Source organism: Kogia breviceps, chromosome 12, assembly GCF_026419965.1.
Source record: "Kogia breviceps isolate mKogBre1 chromosome 12, mKogBre1 haplotype 1, whole genome shotgun sequence".
Classification (NCBI taxonomy): Eukaryota; Metazoa; Chordata; class Mammalia; order Artiodactyla; family Physeteridae; genus Kogia; species Kogia breviceps.
This window is the reverse complement of record NC_081321.1, coordinates 7,403,743-7,424,394: the sequence shown is the minus strand read 5'-3', so window position 1 is coordinate 7,424,394 and position 20,652 is coordinate 7,403,743. Positions and strand designations below refer to the sequence as shown.

The 20,652-nt window shown below is 36.7% G+C and overlaps 1 protein-coding gene across 1 annotated transcript; it reads left to right on the top strand.

Moving 5' to 3' along the window:
- The first annotated feature begins 2,931 nt into the window (after nucleotides 1-2,931).
- LOC131767398 (early activation antigen CD69-like) lies at nucleotides 2,932-10,955 on the top strand. Its single transcript, XM_059082674.2, has 5 exons — nucleotides 2,932-3,210; nucleotides 6,719-6,841; nucleotides 7,921-8,120; nucleotides 8,481-8,584; nucleotides 9,621-10,955. Exons 1-5 carry the CDS (start codon nucleotides 3,147-3,149, stop codon nucleotides 9,727-9,729), a joined length of 600 nt encoding a protein of 199 aa, XP_058938657.1. The 5' UTR covers nucleotides 2,932-3,146; the 3' UTR covers nucleotides 9,730-10,955.
- Nucleotides 10,956-20,652: the final 9,697 nt, after the last annotated feature.

The window sequence follows — 20,652 nt, the reverse complement described above, 5'->3', positions numbered from 1 at the left end:
TACTTTCATTGTACACATAACAAAGCCAAAATCCAGTGGAGCTGTATAACGTTCCCAAATCTGCATAGCTAACAAATGCTTGAGTTGATATTCACATATATGACTTCATGTATATATCCAACAAATATTTGTTGAACTCCTTCTATGTTCTAAGCCTTATTATAGGTACAAGTTATTCATTGTTGTATAAGAGCCATGCCCCTGCTCTTAAAGACCTTACTTTCCAGTAAGGGAAGTAAATATTAATAATTATTATCTTAAAAACTATATATATATTTACATACAAATGAACTACAAAGTCTCAGATGATATTATGTCCTATAAAATAAAAGAGTGAGGTAATAAGTCATGACTAATGGGAGGTAATTTGTGCAGGTGGTCATGGAAAGTCTTATTGAGTAGGTAACATGTAAGGTAAATATAAATGAGAAGAAAGACTTAGCCATGAAAAATCTGAGATCAGGGGGGATAAGAGCAAGAGCACAGCCTATGAAATGAAAATAAGTTCAGCCTTTTCGAGGAACAGAGTGAAAGTCAACAGAGCTGGCCTGTAAGGAGTAAGAGGGAACATTGTGGGAGATAACTGTCTGTAAAAACTGCGCTATTTCACGTGCCTGTTAGCCTGCTAATTGTTCTGAAACATTCAAACTTCACAGGTAGTAGGTGTCCAGCTAAGAAAATTAGAGTTTCACACTTATATGGGAATCATCAGAGGGGAAAATGTACATGGGAAAATGGTATAACTGGACCATGGCTTTTGTGTCAGTCCAATAAGTGGTTGAAACACCCTGCTTTGCACTGACAGAGACACATAGCTAATGTTATCAGTGTATGTAAGTATGTATTCTTTCCTTCTCTTTATATCCCATGGACTTGGAAGATTGCAGATTTACATGTGTATATACATATATATATATATGTATATATATATATATATATAATCTCACGCATTCTTCACAAAGTGCTGTGTGTAATTAGTGTCAAAGTGCGGACATTAACCCAGATTCCCAAATCTAGGAGATGAAATAAACATTTGAAAGATCGAAGTTTCTTTAACCCAAAGAAATTAGTAAAAACATCAGCTATTCCCTTAAGTACCAAACTTCACTTCCCCTTTGTCATTCATCAGCAGTACTCAAGGATACCCTTGCTACCCATTGGCAGTGTAAAGGCATTCATTTCCCAACCCTACTATCCCACTAACCTCCCAGAGCAGCACTCTATATTTTGGAACTTTTATGTTTTTTATACATACTCTTTCATTAACTCATAGTTATTTAGTCACTCATTCAACAAGTATGTACTGAGTACATACTAGGTTCCAGTTACTATGTCAGATGTTAGAGTCACAGAAGGGACAAGTCAGAAAAAGTCTTTACCCCCAAGCAGCTTACAGTCTGGTAAAGAAAGTAGGTGATAAACAAGAATGTAATGTCAGATCTTGACAAGTGACATAAAGAAAGATAAAGTCATGTGGAGTCACAGAGTAGGTTCTATTTTACATAGAGAAGGCAAGTGAAGACCTCTCTTGGTAAATGATAGTTGAACAGTGAGTGAACTGAATTAAAGGGAGGCCAAAACATGCAACTGGATGGAGGAAGAATCTTTTAGAGAAAATGCGTGACCCTGTCGTGGGAGGATGCTTGACATGTTTGTGGAACAGCAAAGCCCTGACTATTGGAGAGGGCAGTGGCTACGGTAGGAGAGGTAGCCAGGGGCCAGATCATGGATAAGGCAAAGTCTTCTCAAATATACAAGAAGGTCTTTGGATTGTACGGTAATTTTGATAAGAAGCCGTGTCGAGTGGGCAAAGTGAACTTCTCACCAAAATGATATTACTTAATTATAAAACAACCCCTCTAGCTGCTATGTGGAAAACATACTAGGAACTGAGTGGAAAATAAAGAAGAACAAAGAGAGTTTTAGGACCAACGTGTACCTCTTCATGTCTTAGGTAAACAAAGATGATGGTCTAACTAGCCTCCAGTAGATGGTAATTTTCTACCCACTTAACCATAACATTTTCACAAAGGCTTTATTCTGAAAACAGAATATCTGTACTCTAAAGTCATATTAATGATAAAAATTTGAGGGCACTAAGATTATTAACCAGAATGATATTTTTATCCCCTCCTTAAATCACTAGACACAGATATTCTACATTCATTTTGTGTTGACCTTAATAACTTATCTGGATGATATTGATACTACGGCAATATATTTTTATAATAATCATTCTCAGATGTCCAAAGTGTCAGAGATATATGAAAATAATAATCTAGCAGACTGGAGATAAATAGAATAAGATATTACTGAGGGGAAATAGGGCAGTCTAAATGACAGTAAAATATGACTGTGAAAATTAACAGGAGATAAATGAAACAGATCATTTAAGATAAACAATTTTAGAACATAGAAAGGAAGTTCCAGCCACAAGGTTTCTATTTCCTCCATTAAACCAGCTACTTACTAAATGATACCTTGAAAAACTAGTCCCCAGGGAAGAATAGAAAGACACATTTCTGAAAGCCAGTTTATAGCTTGCTAAGTTAAACTCTTCCAGACTGGAGAAAGATCCATGAGAATAGAGATGGTAACTTTCTTATTCAACAATAAATCCTCGAACCCCAAACAGTGTCAGGTTCACAGTAGATGTTCAATAAAATAACAGTTGTTAAGTATATGATTATATGAATGAATGGGATTCCAGGGAAATATTACTCCCCACATTATTTCCATCTCAAAGATAGGCATCCCTAACTTTTAATTCTTTGCTAGATATTCTGTTCCCTAAATTATTTGTTTTCTACAAATTTAAGAAAGGATATGTCAGATTCTGGGAAAATCTCGCTTGTCTCTTCACGCTGCGCCTACAGTTGTGAGAAAGCACATTTCAGACAGTAGGGAAAACCCGTCGCTCACCACAACACCACACTGTAAACTGTTTGGGCCACTAGAGCATGAATTAAAGAGGACAGGAGTAGCTGAACGACCGGAGGTGAGAGAAAGTGGGTGGAGACAACGTAAGTGAATATAAATGCTGAGATATCTCAGAGACTCAGAGACTGAACAAGAGCTCCAGCAAAGACTTTCACTGCAGACTGGCTTGACCTGGGATTAACCAAGGGATCGTGACGAGGATAAAGATGAATTCTGAAGATTGTTCTGCAACAGAGACCAGCTCCTTGCATCTGAAAAGAGGACAACAAAGTAAGTCAGGTCTTACTCCTTACGTACTGGTAGCATCTATCAATATATCTATATTTATATCTATCTTCCTACCTATCTATCTATCTATGCTATATAACGGTAGTTAGGGGAAAAATGAAGCTTGTCTTTTGAAGAACTTGGTTACATTCTATTTCAGTTGGGATAAAGGAGAAAATGGGGAAGAAGGAAATCTTTCTTTTTCTATGAGAAGAGAAAATAGAAACTTGAGAGGAAATCACAAGGGTGAATTTCAGAAGCTCTCTAAAGGTTTGTTTCTTTGTTTTAGTTTATATCATCTCAATTTTTCAGATTTAATTAGAAATCTCACTGCCCTAGCCCAGTGAACTGTCCGTCATTTCCCCATATCCATCCTGTAGGCAGCACTGCCTCTCTTTATGGAAAACTCTGTTTTCCACATAAACAATTACATTCTTGATTCCCTTTACCTTGTACCACTTCGTGCTTTCTGTGTGTGCCTTATCCTGTGTTCTCAAGACAGCATCCTCCAGTTGCTGGGAACACAGGTTTCTGGTTTTTGAGAGAATATCCATATAAACATCTGAACATTTACAGTGTCCAATGGTAACTTATCAGGAGAAAGTCATGAAAGAATTCTTGAAAATGAAATCTTCTCTATTCCTTATGGGACTCCTTTCCTCCATTTCGCTCTTCTATCTCACCCTTCTAATCGTGGGCTTCAAATTCTACATGAATCAGATGTTTTTCTTCCTTTCTTTTATTTTTCATCAAAATATGATCATCTTTGCTATATACGTTTTCTTCTTTTCTATTTGTCTATTCTGTCCTCAGACCTTTCTATTTTCTATTACCAGGATTTTCCCATTGTTTTACAAAAATTTGTTTTGGTGAGGCTTTCTTGATCTGTTTCATTTAGCTCTCTCTTCCTCTCTAATTAATGAGGTGCCCCAAGCACTAGCATGTAGGAACTAGAGTTTACTTGTAAGCAAATCTAACCAGTAACGAAGAACGTGTTATGAACAGCAGAGCTAAAACAATCTAGAGGAAGGGATTGTTTTCTGAGTAAGGGTCTACTAGAGTGGTTTGCTTTAGAAAAGCATTCATTACCTCTGATAAACCCATCTTTCACTTCAGAACACAAAATCAAGTGTGAATAACCAGCACAAGCCACACAAAATTTTTGGTAACCAGATAGCCATAACTTGGTGGCTCAGCTGAGCTGCCCCAAAGAAAATATATATTTAAGAATAAAACCACTCAATAAACAGCATAGTTGAAAGAAGAAGGAGCTATTGTAGTAATTCTTAACTTTTCCTGAGTTCATTCCAATTTTCTGTTGAATATTTAATTTATGAATGTTTAGTCTACTTGCTTCATTAGTATAAACAATCGTTGAGCACCACCCTTGGTGATTCAATACGTACTAGCGGATTTGTTTTCAATTTCTCCATTAATGGACAGGGCTTGTAATCAGAGCGGAAGTATGCTCTTAGGGGAGTGTTTTGTTACCTAGGTGATAAGTCAAACTGTGAGTAACAATAGCCCTCACTAATGGAGATAAAGTAACGTCTGAGAATCATCTCCATAGCTTACCCACTGGATAAGCCAATAGAGTGAGTCCAGTGGATAAGCCAATGGGCTCTGGCGTCCATGAGTTACTTGGATGTGTTGGTACTTGCTGAGGAGCCGGAGCCGCCCCTGCATTGAGTTTGAGCCCCATGATTGAGTCTCGTATGGTAAGAAGTGAAACTAGACAGAGAGTTCTGAACTTGCTACCCTGGCTATGAAAGGCTGCTTCCGGTGACAGTTGTATGCTGGTGAAAAAAGGAAGGTTTGCTTTAAGAAGCTGAGAGAAATAGAACCAGACAGGGGTGAAGTAAAGCCTTCTCTTGCAAAACCTGAATGCAGATCTACGCTGGGAAAAACAACCCTCAGAAGAAGCAACAGTTGATGCTGACATCCATTACATAGCAAAACCACTGTGAAAGAAAGCAGCATCTCTTTGCCTAGTTTAACCTTAAAGAAATGCTTTAAGAAAAAAAAATACATCAATTTCAAGTTGTGTCTGTGTAGACATCCTTTTAATTATGAAAGCCACCCATACTGAAAAATAGGATATTTTTGCCTATTGAGACTATTTTTCATGGTAAGTTTTAATATCATTCAAGTAGTTATTTTATATTTCAGGTTTTGAGAGCATAATAGAGATCTATATATTTTCTGTGAGGCCGAAGTTTTAAAATCCTGATAGCTCATCCTAGCAAAAATCAAATTCAAACTCTGAGTTACAAAATTCCCCTCTCTCCTTTCTCAATTATTTATTTCTAATCTAGAACAGATATCCTTCTAGCTCTGTTGGTGGTGGTGGTGGGTTTTTTTTTGGTTACTAAGAATCATCATTCACATCATATTCGTATTCTAAATCCATCCACAAAAGTATTTCTCATTGATGAAATAAAACTTTTACTTGGTTTTAGCATTAGAAAAAGGATAAATGAAAAAACTGATCTCCACCCAATATTTAGTCTATCGGACTGTTAAATTTCTTCTATTATTTTAACTTCTCTTGGAAAATTCAAACATTTTATTTTTCACTCACCTATTATTTTTATTTTTTATTTTATTTTATTTTTTGCGGTATGCGGGCCTCTCACTGCTGTGGCCTCCCCTGCTGCGGAGCACAGGCTCCGGACGCGCAGGCCCAGCGGCCATGGCTCACGGGCCCAGCCGCTCCGCGGCCCGTGGGATCCTCCCGGACCGGGGCATGAACCCGTGTCCCCTGCATCGGCAGGCGGACGCTCAACCACTGCGCCACCAGGGAAGCCCTGAACATTCTTATATAAAACATTTTGAAGACGTATTTTCATTTCTCTTGAGAAAATAATAGGAGTAGAGTTTCTGGATCATAGGATAAGTGTATATTTAATTATGTAAGAAATAGTTTTCCAAAGTATTTTTTTCCATTCTACTCTCCCATTCAGTAATATATGGAAATTTCAATGCTTCACATCTACCAAATTCACAAAAAAATACCATCCATCTTTTTAAACATTTTTAGTCATTCCAGTTGTATATATTTTTATATCAATTCAACATTTTTTATTATATCACCCACATTTATACCCATTTATACCATCTCCCTTAAACAGTAACTACAGAGAAGTTAAGGGATTGTACATAGGATGTTCTTTTTATATGGCTTCTAGGGTAATCAGGTATTTACTAAATGTTCTTATTGTGATTAAAACAATACAACTATGATATATTTAGAATTTTCATAGCTACTGAGTACATATTTGGAGGAGATATTTTATGATATCATTATTGTGACTGGAGTGTTTTATTTCTAGCCAAAAATAAACTATCCAAATTCACTCAACTCTTGAGGGAAATTAACTTATACATTTCATATAAGAAGATGGGGAGACACATAGCTATTTTTTAATTTTAAATGCCTCTAGAGAAAATCAAATGTCTCTTTCTTACTTCTATAGCCTGCTTGAACTCATCATCTACTTTCTCTCTTCAGATAATGCCACCAGGCTTCATTTTGCGACATATCATGAAGGGTCCATTCAAGTTCCTATCCCATGTGCTGTAGTGAACGTGGTCTTCATTACCACTCTAATCATAGCTCTCGTTGCTTTATCAGGTGGGTCTGCACTTCATGAATTCATCAAAAGTTCTGATTAATTTAGGACAATCTCATTTTTCATACATGGCCAATTTCCTAGGAAATGCTAAATATGATTCCACATTCCTTGAATAATTGATGCAATACTTTTTTTTAGTTTTCTAGTGCTTTAGAAATATTTAAAGTGCTTATGATTTATACAATACTGTGGGAGAAAATTACATGTGAGCAGATGTTTAAATCTGGAATAAAAGCGGCTGATTTAGAGTCTAAATATATAGACGTTTAACTGGAAAAATGTGGGCTGCACATTCATTGTTGATGAAAAAAATAATATCTAAGCCATAAATTAAACAGGAATTGGTCAGTCTCTTATCTCAAAAGCCACAGAATATATATATATAGAGAGAGAGATAGAATATATCTAGAAGCTCCCAGAGTCAGTTGTGTTATGGTATTCGAACCATACAGCTATACCAAGATACATTTGTGTCTTATACAAACATGAAATTTTACAGTTTTATGATACATCCCCAGCCATAAAATTCTGTGTATTCTGAATTGCTCTTCTGCAAAGTATTCTCTCCTCTACCTTCCAATATAGGTCTGTATATACTACATCTTCAAATTCTTCCCCATCTGCATTCAGATGCAAAACCTTACTTGGAATTTTAATGTATTTTAGCCTTTCTAGTCCAAAGACTATTTTCAAGATTTTTAAACTTACCTTCCACTTTCTGACCAAAGTGACTCCCTCTTATTTCTTATACTTAGTACAATGGTGATTAGGCTCAATGAGAGATCAGATAAAGTGAGAAACTGCCTTCTTCTTACTCTTTCCAGAATTCACCTTCCTTTTTTATAATTTTAAATGGAGTATAACCTATAAAAAGTTTGAATCACCATGTTGTACACCTGAAACTAATATAACATCGTAAATCAACTATACTTCAATAAAATTTTTTAAAAAAATAATTCACCTTCTTTCCTCTCTTCGTTTATCACCTAGCACAGCACAGCATCCCCTGAACTAGTTTTGCATACTGTGGGTATTTGGTTTCTTGTGTTACTAAAACAAACGCTTTTCCTGTTCACAGTGGGCCAGTACAACTGTCCAGGCCAATATATGTCCTCGGTGCCACCAAACACCCATGTTTCTTCATGCTCAGATGAATGGATGGTATACCAGGGGAAATGCTATCTTATTTCCAAGAAAACAAGGAACTGGACTTTGGCCCAAAACTTTTGCTCCAAACACGGTGCCACTCTTGCTGTCATTGATTCTGAAGAGGACATGGTAAGATAGTATTCAAAAACAATTCCATAAGATACTGCTATTCTATTCTATATAGCTGATCTGTGGTTCCCTTTTGTTTCCTTCTAAGGGGAGACATTGTATCTGTCTCCCACCCTGGAAAATTTAGTCACAGAAAGCCACATGATCAGTCTGAGGTCAAAATGAGAGTTCAAGTTAGTCTTTAAATGTGATTTGTTTAGCCTCAAAGGCCAGAAATCCACATGAGCTGAACCTACATTGAACTAGTAAATAATCAGCTTAGCTATCATGCCTATGAGTTGCAGATTTAAGAAACAAGATTTATTACATACTTATCAGGAGGGGTGGTTTAACATACAGTTCCTTTGTGCTTTCTTCAAGATCTTTTTAAAACAACATGTGGGTAGAACTGAACACTGGATTGGACTGAAGAATGAAGCTGACCAGATGTGGAAATGGTCAAATGGCAAAAAATTTAATAACTGGTGAGTTTCAAGATATCTCTTTATCCTTCCCAGGATGGCAGCTCAAGGGAACCACTTTCCTTTTTTCCTTTAGAAGTATTGTTCTATATGAAAGTTGAGCTCTTTATAAGCAGAACTTTAACAATCTCTTTTGTATGTTATACTCTATGGACTTCTTTAAAGAAGGGCTTGAATATTATCATTTTTTTTCTTTTTATCTGCTTGGAATTCATACGATAAATGCTTCTAGTAATTTGACCTCAGCAAATTCGAGTGGAATAAGACTCAGAAATATTCCAGGTATAAATATGACGATGGGAAAAAAATCCAACATTTCCAATCTCATATTTATATTTTACTGGCAAGCTAGTAATTCCCTTTTTGCTTTCCCAGTTCTCATCTCCACAGGGATAAAGAACAATATTTTCAATACCTAATTAGAAGCTTCTATGGATCTGAGAGAAAACCTGCCCCAGAATTAAAGATGCTGACTTTGTTTCCATTACCTGTACATTTTAAAGTTTGACGGACATTGTATAAGTTTAGTGTTAATCTTTGCCATCTGAAAACTCAGACTTGAAAGAATTTCTAGCTCCCTCAATAGTTTTATGAAAATTAAAGATACAGAAAATTAGTTTAAATCTCTAGGAAAGGAATCCTTGGTATGTATCACACCCACAAATGGGCACCAGGGACTGTTACCCTCTAAAACTGTATGTGCTAGTATACATGATTGTTGAATGTTTATACTTTCTGGGAATGGTTTGTGAACTCAGAAATGAGCGAGTCCCTCCTGTGGTGATACGCCAACCAAACAAATGGAGCCCTCTACTCTTAATTTTGTATCTTCTCTCCACGTACTATTCTTTTGTATCTTTGTCTACTGTCTCTGCAGATTACTCTGTGATCATTTGATTGGCGCACTTGCCTCATGCATTCCTACTAAGAAAAAACAAAAACGCAGAAACCACCACCTCCACCACCACAAAGTTGATTCTCATGTAACTGAACGGAAATGATAAACTGAAAATAATTCTGGTTTCTTTATTGTTGACAGGTTCAACCTTACAGGATCTGAGAACTGTGCATTTCTGAACAGCACAGAGGTCAGCAGCACAGAATGTGAAAAGAATTTACACTGGATATGTAGCAAACCCTCCAAATAAAGAGGAATCATATTTGCTTATATACTATTCTATCATGGAACTCAAGGAAATGTGTGTTGACAAATGGTGCTCTATGGTCAGAAGTTTCCCATAAAGACTTTGTGAAAAAAACTTTTTACTATTTTGGAAACTTTCTTTCCAACAAGACTGTGGAAAAAAGGGAGAAAAATTCCAGGAATATCTGCACTGTGGAATACTTCTGCCATGAGCTGAAAATGTTACAGGTTGACTGATAGTTTTGTCCAAGAATGAGAAAAATGACTTCAAAGCTTTTGAATGCACTTTATAATAAGGTAACTAAGTTCAGAGTTATTATTTATTGTTGAATGACTGTGAACAACATGTAGCCTTCATGCATTTGCACTGTGTGAAGGAATTAAATAGCAGTATTAAAAACTGAATGTAAACAAAGGAAATTTTAACTGTCAACAGAGATATTTAGTCTAAATGCATTTTTTTTGAACTCAGAGGACATTTATAAGTGGGCAAATGCTTATGAAATGAAGCTTTGTAATGTTTCTCTCGAAGTTTAAAGAAGTTTAAAGTCAAGTGACTTTGTCATTTGCCCCTCAAAGAATGGGGTGATCATATATTTACGCTGGTCTTTTTTTTTTCACTTCTTCAGCGTAGACTTGTCTTTTTCAATGGTACATAATTTATTGCCTTATACACAGTGTTTTACAGAGATAAGGACAAAAACAAAGAATATGAGGAATATTTGTAAAACAGATAAAAGTGTTGGAAAATGTGCAATATGTGATGTGGCAAATCTCTATCAGGAAAAAGTCTGTATTGTTCAAATCTGGAATAATACTAGTCCTATCTGATTATAACCTTGTGCCTTTCCTGATCTAGTCTCCTTTCCTGATCTATTCTATCACGTGCAATACTTCATGTGAAGTATTTTCTAAGTGCAATAACGTGTGTTTATTTGTCTTTTGTATCCAGTGCAATTATAACCTGCTTTTATGTATGTTGAAATGAAAGTAGAATAAACAAAATGGTTTCTAAAAGGTGGTCATTCCTTCAAAATATATTAAAACATATCTCATGCTAGAAAGGAAGAAACAGAATACTGTAACTTTCTTTCAAAGACATTTCTATCGTAAAACCTTAGATTTATAATATGGTTTGTACTTTGTAAGTTGTTTTCATGTGTGTTTTCAAAAGGCTGTATCTACGTCTCTGTAAACAGCAAAAGTTCAGTAAATAGTCTAATTGACTTTAGAGGAATTTATGTCATTTATAAATTTTTGACTCTAACACTTTCTTTCTTTCTTTTATTGTTTATTACCCTGAAGAGGCACAGAGAAATTTGGAGACTGCTAAAGTCACTTTGCAAGAATTTATTTATAAGCTCATCCTCTCTCCAAAAGAGAGATAATTCGTCCTCATAACTGATGTTCTGAAAGCATCTTTTTCATTTCTGAAATGCTATACTCGTAGTTATTTACATAAAATAATTCATTCAATAGAAACAAAGCACTACATAATCTTCATGAGATATTTCAATTAGGAAAAATAATACTACCTTCAAAATTGTTTTATGAAAGTATTTCACAATATTCTCCTTCTCTGAAAGTTGGAAGTGTATGCTATATGTAGTGTCTTTGAACTATTGTCACTAGTATGGCATATTGAAAATAAATCTGGATTCCAGACACTGCTTAGCGATAAATAATATAGAGTTTCTTAATCTCAGTGTCCTTCAGTTCCTACAGGCTCCAAACTCTGATATCCTATCATTAATAACAACAATCTACTCCTGGGTCATGTTAGAAAGCAACGTCTTGGATCCGCGCACTATGAAATGTGTAAGGGAAAGTGTAGACGTTGAGAGCTGGAGTGAAAGAGAAATACTGTCCAAGTTTCATCTCTGCCTCTCTCTAGTTGACCAGCTGTTTTAGTTAGAATTAGGTAGAAATTTCGTTTAAATTAGCTAGAAATTAAGATAGTTAATACATGAAAATGGACTTAGGAGATCACCTGGCTCACAGTGAACCCCAAAGATGTATTAAATTCTAGTGGTGATCGTTATAAATGGGAACACCAGGCCCTCAGAGTAAGTATTAGCAAAAAGCAGCATTTCTGTGTGATGTGTCTATTTCTACATAGCATTTTTTGAGGGTTTTTTTTAAAAATTTATTCAGTGAATGATTATTAAGCCACACTGTGGTGGACAGTAAAGTTAAAACACTAAGCAAATTTGGCATGAAAACTAGTCTTGGGGAATTTATGGTCTATTTGTAAAACAAACAGTAAAGTAAAGGGTTATATTATGGTGGTGATGGAGCCTTATAGCAGGGAATATGTAGGATGCTGTGGGAATATATCACAGATATCCTACTTTATTTGGTCCTGTATTCAAACTTTTAACTATCACTTTTCTGTGTTTTATTTGGTTTTTCCAACATAATTTCAATTTCTTCCTCTGGAAAGGGGAATAATAGTTTACCTGCTTATCTCAGATGATTATAGGGATTCAATAAGTTGAAAAGTATTTTTAAAAGGATAAAAGCCATTGAAACGTCAGATCCTACAGTCAGTATTCCATTGATTCAAAGTTTTTATAATACTAATAGAGACATGATCTTTCTAAGCTTGTTTTCCATTTTCAAAATTTTGACTAGATTTTCACACAGAAAATCTATCATAAATGATATTAAAGTGCTAATAAAATTTCTGGAGAAAATATTGGAAAATAGATGACCAAAAAGACTGTTAGTGATCATATAAATTGGTTTAGTTCAACCTTTGGAAAACAGTTGAAAATACTTATAAAAAGCCTTAAAAATATTTATGTCTTTCCTTTGATGTGAACATTTTTTTTTTGGGGGGGTGGAACTTTAAAGAGATAATCTTGGCTGTTTAAGACATAACCACAAATATGTTTATCAAAGGGCTATTTTTAGTCATGATAAATCAGAAGCCACTTAATGGTCCAAAACTGAGAATTAAATTACATTAATTTACTGTGCTATGAAATAATATGCTACCTTTGAAAAATAATAACTAAGAAGAATGTTTATGGATATGGGAAAATATACAAAGTATTATTGCTAAGTCAGTTAAAATACTTAATATATCCAATAAGATTTCATCCTGTTAAATACTGAATATTTATGTTTCATGTTTCTCTATGCTGAAAGAGAGAAAAACTACAAAGGTAAGCACCACGGTTTTCCCCTGTGTATGTAGTAGGAGTATGGATAATATTTATTTTCTTCTCCATGTTTCTCTATAGTTTCAAAACATTCGATAATGAATAGCTATTTTACTCCTAAGTTTAAAAAAAAAACCTTTTATTTTAAATAAGCCTAAATATTGTACCATTAAGGAAATAATTTCCTTATTTAAACTACAACTCTACTTTCTGGTAACCAATTTAAACAGAGTTCCCCTGCTGAGTTTATGATTAACCTCTCTGTCCACAACTTTGTTCTTGTTCTTGTCATTGTCCCTACTCCCCTCAGGATTGAGGAGTACCAGAGAAAAGGGGGCACTGAAAGCAGGCAGGATCCCGTGGGGTCCTCCCAGGTACAAAATTCCCTCCATGCCCCCCATTCGTTGTTTGTAGAAAAAATGGCCTTAGTCTCCAAGGCCTTCCCCAAGTTCCAAAGAGCAGACTCAGGCAGTTAACGATTAGGACAATAGAGTCACAGGACCCCTAGTTCCTCCTGAAGGGATATAGATAATCTGATGCATGTCTCTGAGTTGTTCTGCAGAAGCTAAGACCTCCACCCGGGTGGAGGATGGTGACCACATGCTGACCACAAGCACGTAGACCCCAGACTGGTTGGAACCAGAAGGTTGAGATTCCAGAAACGTTACCCTGTTACCTCACCACCAACCAATCAGAAGAAAGTCCATGAGCTGATCACATATCCCAAACCCTCTCCCCTGACACTGTTTGCAAAAACCCTTGCCTGAAAGCATAAGGAACGTCGGGTGTTCTGTCCGTTCTCTTTACCCGGTGCCCTGCAAATAAACCTTTACTTTGCTGCAAACACCAGCTGTCAGAGTTGGGCTTTCTGTGCCTGCCATTGGCACACAAGCTCTTGCTCTATAATACAGTTACTAATGTTGAAGGTAAGTTTGCTTCCAGAATCTCCGCTATGCTAAACTGTCTTGAACCCCAAACACGCTGTGGGCATGTAAAAGCTGCAGTGTCATCTAGTGACTGGATAAAATCACTGCAGTTTTGGTTTGGTTTTGTCTGTTTCGTTGTTTCTTGGTCTAGAAGATATTATATTATATTATATATTATATTATATATTATTATATATATTATATAGTATAGTATAGTATAGTATATTTAACCTGGGGACAATAGTAGCTCTTTTTTTTTTTCTTTTAAAACACAGTTTAAAGTTTATGAGTAATATAATCCGGTTTCTGTGTTTCATTATAGAGACATTGCATCTAGGTTTTGCCCAACACACAGACGGAGGAAATGATTTGCACGATAGATAGTAATTCCTAACATGTATTTTTGTTCTGCTTTGGTTTGTTTTCCAGCTTTACTAAGGTATAATTTTTATACAAAAAAAGCCCTGCACCTAATTAATGTATACAGTTTGGTGGGTTTGGTCACACGTATACAGTCGTGTAACCATCACCACAATCTGGATAATAAGCATACCTGTCACCTCCAAAATTCCCTTGGGTTTTGGGAGGTTTTTGTTTGTTTGTTTGTGTTGTGTTTCAAGAACACAACATGTCAAAAAAGAACACACATGAAATCTAACCTCAATGAATTCAGTAAAGTTTCAGGATACAGAATCAACATACAAAAATCAGTAATAGTTCTATACACCAACAAACTATCCAAAAGGGAAATTAAGGAAACAAACCCATTTACAACAGCACCAAAAAGAATAAAATACTTCATATACATATATATGTGATATATATATAATTGCCACCAACATATACAGAAATGCACAAAATATAAATGTAGGGTCATTTTTACAAAGCAAACATCTATGAAACCTCTACCCAAAGAAGAAGCAGAAAGTTGCTAGCACCAAAGAAGATACCCTCCTGTCCTTTCTCAATCTCTACCCTTTTCAGCTCCCCCAGAAATACAGAGATTCTTATTTTCCTGATTTCTAAAATTGACGTTTGAGGTTTGCTCTTGAGCTCTCTGTGAGTGGAATCATGTTGTATGCATTCCTCTGTGTCTAGTTTCCTTCAACATAATATCTTAAATTCAAACTCCAGGTCAACATTATGTGGGTGATTTTTATATGTGTAGCTGTAGTGAGTTACTTTTCATGACTACATAGTATTTTCTTGTGTGAATAGGGCATATTGATAGATATTTTGGTTGTTCCTGTTTGACTATTTCAAATAACACTACTATTGATATTCTTGTACTTTTTCTTTAGATATATGTAAGTACTAATTTCTGTTGACTATATATCTGCATCATGTAGTGTGGGCATGTTCAATTATAATAGATAATTCTAAATAGATTTCCAAAGGAGTTTTATCAATTTGCATTCCCGTTGATGGTATATCATTTCCTGTAGCTCCATACACCTTGCCAAAATGTGGTAGTACAGTCTTTTACCTTTTAGCTATTTTAGTGTGTGGATAAAGGTATCTAATTGTATTAAATAGTTTAAACCATTTGCATTTCCTTTACCTTTGCATTTCCTTTGAACATTTTTCACAGGTGTATTATTCATATTATAGTTTGTGTTGTGACTTTTCAAATCTCTTGAATATTTTTCTTTCAGGCTTATTATTACTGACTTTTTTATTTTTACTATTATTGACATTATTATTGAGGAGATTTTCAGATAGATATAGATGGATAGATAGATAGACAGATAGACAGATAGAGACAAATAGATCCCTTTATCAATTACATGTGTTACAATCTCTCCCACTCTGACTCGCCTTGTCATTCTGTTAACAGTTTCTTTTGAGGAACACAAGTCTCTGATTGTAAGGAAATGCAGTTTATGCATTTTTGTTTATTTTTGTACTTTTATCTTTTTTAAGAAATGTTTTCCTACCCTGAGGTTATGAGTTTTCCTGTTATCTTCTAGAAGCCTTATTGTTTCAGGACTAATTCACATTTGCATGTATAATCCATCTGGAATTGCTTTTGTGTGTGTGTGTGGTGTGAGGTACGAGTCAACTTCTACTTTTTCTCAAATGAATATCTAGTTGTGCCGGTATAGTTTGACACATCGTCCTTTCTCCAGTGCTCTAGAGCCACTCTAGTCAAAAATCAAGTTCTTCTGTGTGCGTGGTTGTTTTCTATCCTGTTTCGTTGATGTATTTGTCTATTCTGCCAAACCACATTTTCTTAATTACCATCACTTTATAATGAACCTTGATAGTTAGCGGAGCCACTTTTCCCACGCTGTTGTCCTTTGTGGGTGTCTTGATTATTCTTGATTCTGTTTTTCCATGTAAATTTTAAACTTGTTTTCACAATTTCCACAACAAACCTATTGAGATTTTAAGTGAGATTCAATGAATTGATAAAGTTGGCAAAAATTGACATCTTTATTAAATCTTTTACTCCATGCCATGATTTAATTCTCCATTAAATTCTTTAATTTTAGTCTTCTTTAATTTCTTTCTATACGTTATAGATTTTTATATAGAACTCCTATATATCTCTTTAAATTTATTCCTAGGTATATTACATATGTATATATACATGTATATATTACATGTGTATATTACCATTGCAAATGGTATCTGGTAGGTGAAGAGGAGCAGGATGTGTCACCTCAAAATATGTCTCTTTGGCTTAAGGATCATGTTACACTGATTATTTTTTTAAAAATTAAAAACAGCATTCACAGGTGAAGCTCTGAAAACTGAATAGAAGTTACCCCTTTGTAAGAGACATTTACGTTTATAAGGGAAATCTCCATTCGTAAGGGTGTCTCCCTTTCTGTCCAGGAAGAGAAGGGACTCTAAATGTCTAGAAAATCTTAGTGGAGAAGGCAACAACTTGAATCTGTGTACCAACGTTACCCTTGTTTACTGTGCCTTTCCTGGTGGCCCCCATGCCTGGCCGCCCTCTCCCTCCCCAGCATCTTCTTTTGCCTTTACCTGGAAATATTATTTAAGGTTATGGTTTGGATCACTTTGAGGAGTTACTTGGTTTTCCTGCTTCTCTCCCACATACACAGGAGGTATGCATGTTCTTAAACTTCTGCTTGCTTTTCTCCCATTTATCTGCCTTTGATTACAGGAGGTGTCTCAACCAAGAACCTTGAAGGGTAGAGGGAAACTTATTTTCCCTCCGGCACGTAGACAAGATAGTCACCCCCAAAGATTCACGACCTGGAAAATGTGACTATGGAACCTTACATGGAAGGCAGTTCAGACGGAATTAATGTTACCGACTTTCAGATCGATTCTCCTGAAATGTCCAGGTGGTCCCAAACTAATTACAAACATACCTTGGAGTTTTACTGTGCTTTGCTTGATTGCATTTTTCACAAATTGAGGGTTTGTGGCAACCCTGAATCAAACAAACCCATCGGTGCCATTTTTCCAACACCATTTTCTTGCTTCACATCTTTGTTATCACTTTTTGGTAATTCTCGAAATATTTGGTTATATGATGGTGACCTGGGCTCAGTGATCTCTGGTGTTGCTACTGCAAAAAGATTGTGACTCACTGACGGCTCGGACTGTTCCCCGTGAATTTAAGATTCTTGCCTTGTCACGAAAGAATTCGGAGACAAAGCGGGGAGGTTAAGAAAGTCAAGTGATTATTTACTTAACGCAAGAAGACGGTCTCCGAGGGAGAGGGGGTAGACAGGTGACGAACTGCTAGCCAGGGCTTCTTTGGCCAGCCAGTTATGAGGGGCTTACAAATGAAGGAGAGGAAGCTTCACTGGGGGAGGAGGAGTTTGGGGGTCGTAGTCCCTGATTTCCATCCCAGCTCCTCTTCCTAAGGGGAGAAGGGATTTTTGTCCTTATTTAGCTTAGACCAGAAGTGTCAAGGCACCAGTGCATGATGGGTACTTCTTATCCGCAAGGCTAATTCTACTGCAATGAGAGCAAAATGAACAACGGGTTACATTGGGATGCAGGAGATTCCCACTTTCCTCACCTTTCTTTGTCTGCTTCCAGGACACTTACCACCCCCAAATGTCTGGCTTCCTTTCAGTCTGGAGGTTCTTGCTTTTCTTTGTCTACCCATGGACCCCCGCTGTTTACAAGATGCGTGATTTCCTGCCCCCTGCCCCCATTTCTCAGCTCACATCTAGATACCTGCCTGCTGCAACAAGATGATGGTTAACCTTTTTTAGCAATAAAGCATTTTAAAATTAAGGTATGTTTGCTGATTTCTTAGACATCATTGCTATTGCTCACTTAATAGACTACAGTATAGTCTAAGCGTACCTTTTCGATGCACTAGGAAACAGAAAACTCTGTGTGACTCAGGTTATTGTGATATGCCTTTAGTGTGGTGGTCTGGAACCAAACCGAGGCAGGAGAGAGATGGGCCCCAGGCTGAACAGCCTGAGTCTGTCCCCTGTCGACAGATACTCAAAAATAGCAGGAGAGAGGAGGCTGGGCCCTGCCCAGATAAGAGATAAAATGCCACATGTTCCTCATTCTCGAAGGCAAGGAGACCTTCCCGACTACACATGCGCAGAAAGGCCCCTTGAAGATCAAAAAGGGAGGGGGCGCCGCCTCATAGTAAGTGTTGCCAACTACCCATAGGCCTCTTCACTAGAATCCATCTTGGCTAAGAGATGTGTGCACACATAGGGGAGGACCCCGAGATAAACCAAATACGGACCCAGAACCAGGTGAAGCAAGATGATGGGCCAAAGGAAACCCAGAAGAAATGCCCCATAAAAGTGATTCAAACCACCACGAGGGTGCGAATCTCTGAGGCCACCCGCGTGTCTCTCCACACGTACTCTTTTTCTTCCTAATAAACGCTTTACTCGTTTTCACTACTTTGCATCTCTATGTGGAAATTCATTTCTACACAGCAGACCGTAGAGGGCCTTGGCATGGGCCACCGGCCCCTGGTGGTCTTGTGGCTAGGGTTCAGCACCCTCACTGCCGAGGACTGATTCCAACCTCTGGCTGGGAACAGAAACCCTGCTTCAAGCCACTGCAGGCCGAAGCCACCGGGATGAGAAGCTGCAATATCTCTGAGGTTTGCCTATATATGAGCCTTTAAAAGCAGAGAAATTGCTCTAGCTAGAGGTCAAAGAAATTAGAAGCATTTTTTCTGGCTTGAAGACGGAGCAGGTGGCAGGATAAAGAAGGCTGTTGGCCTTAAGAAGATGAGAGACTCTGGCAGTCCGCAAGTAAGTGAGGACTCAAACACTTCAGCCAAAGAAACTGGCACTTCCAAAGACTTGCACAAGCTTCCAAGTGATTCTTTCCGAGGTCCTCCACAAGGAAAGGAGGCCCTGCTGAAACCTTGATTTTGCCCTCATAGACCCGAAGCAGAGAACTAACCGAGTCACACCGAGCCTGAACTTCTGAGCTACAGAAACAGCAAGAAAAGAAATACGTGTTGTTTTAAAGATGACGGATTTGTAGTAATTTGTTAGGGCACCAAGAGAAAACTAATACAAAGTATTTTAAAATTCTCATTTTCAGCTAGTTTCAGCTGAATAAAAATACAATTGATTTTTTATATTGATTTTGCATCCAGGGACCTTCTCAACTCGCTTATTAATTCTAATAATTTATCAGTAGATTCCCTTGGATTTTCTATAGGCAGAATTGTGTCTATGGCTGATGTGTGCTATGATTTCTCCTTTCAAATCTTTATAATCTTGTATTTGCTAAGGCCACCAGTAATGCTGTTAAATAGACGTGATGATCATGAACATTTTGTCTGGTTCTCGATCTCAGAGGGAAAGTTTTCAACATTTAACCTTTAACATGATGTTTACTATAGTTTTCTTCGCTTGTTTTGTTCTTTGTTTTTTTTTTTTTTTTGGTGGTGGTGGGGATACATATTATCGTATTAAGAAAAATCTCTTCTATTTCTTCTGAGATCTTAATTGTTATAGTCTTTAGTTCTAGAATTTCCATTTTCACCTTTTTTAAAATAATTTCCAAGTTTCAGCCTAAATTCTAATATATGTATTTTGTTTCCTTGAGCTCATTTTAAATAAGTTATTATTTCAAAATATTTATAGTTACTTTTAAAATATAAAATATGTATATTTTAGAAATTATATATATGTAAATCTAATTTTCTTTAAATTGTATTTGAACATTCTTATGTCAAAGTCTGTGTCTCACTTTGCACTTTCTGCAGCCCTTGAAGGTCTTTAACAGCTGTCTATTATTTCTATTTGTTATTTTTCATGTTGCCTATTTACTCAAATACCCATTTTTTTGTCATTGTTGAGGGCTAGATCTTGTCTGTGAAGCACGGTAATAAGTGTCTGAGAACTGAAATAAGGTTATATTATTTGACCAAGTTGGACTTAATGTTCGTCTCACTGTAACTAAATCTTAGGTTTCTTCCTGACCACAGGCTCCTGACCTCCCTTTTCTTAGAGCACTTACTTGAAAAAACTTGTAATTGAAACTTATTTCCCTGTCCCTTTGAGATGTAAATCTTCTTCCAGCCTCTTGCCAGTTTGACAGCCCAGAAATGTTTTTCTCAAGGACCTGTGAGCCATCCCTTCGAAATGTGACCACCAAGGAGAGAGCACCCCTACCTCCCAGTCTCTGCAGGAGGGTAGGGACCTAAACTAGGAGCAAAATACCAATGAGCATACGAGCACCAAGTAGCAAATACCAATGGCCTAAGCACATTGACCAGCTCCCCTAACATCCTCCAGCACCTTCTGACCCCAGCACTTGAAAATCTTTTTGCCGTTTGTTTCAGCAGAATTGACCTCAATTTCTTCACTTATTGCAATAGTCTTGAATAAAGTCTTCCTCTCCTGT

Bases quoted from the DNA above. Each gene is read 5' to 3' on its own strand.
- LOC131767398 (XM_059082674.2), top strand. From the start codon at position 3,147: ATGAATTCTGAAGATTGTTCTGCAACAGAGACCAGCTCCTTGCATCTG. The intron at 6,842-7,920 runs GTGGGTCTGCAC...TCCTGTTCACAG, and splicing joins AGCTCTCGTTGCTTTATCAG to TGGGCCAGTACAACTGTCCA. The intron at 8,121-8,480 runs GTAAGATAGTAT...GCTTTCTTCAAG, and splicing joins TTGATTCTGAAGAGGACATG to ATCTTTTTAAAACAACATGT.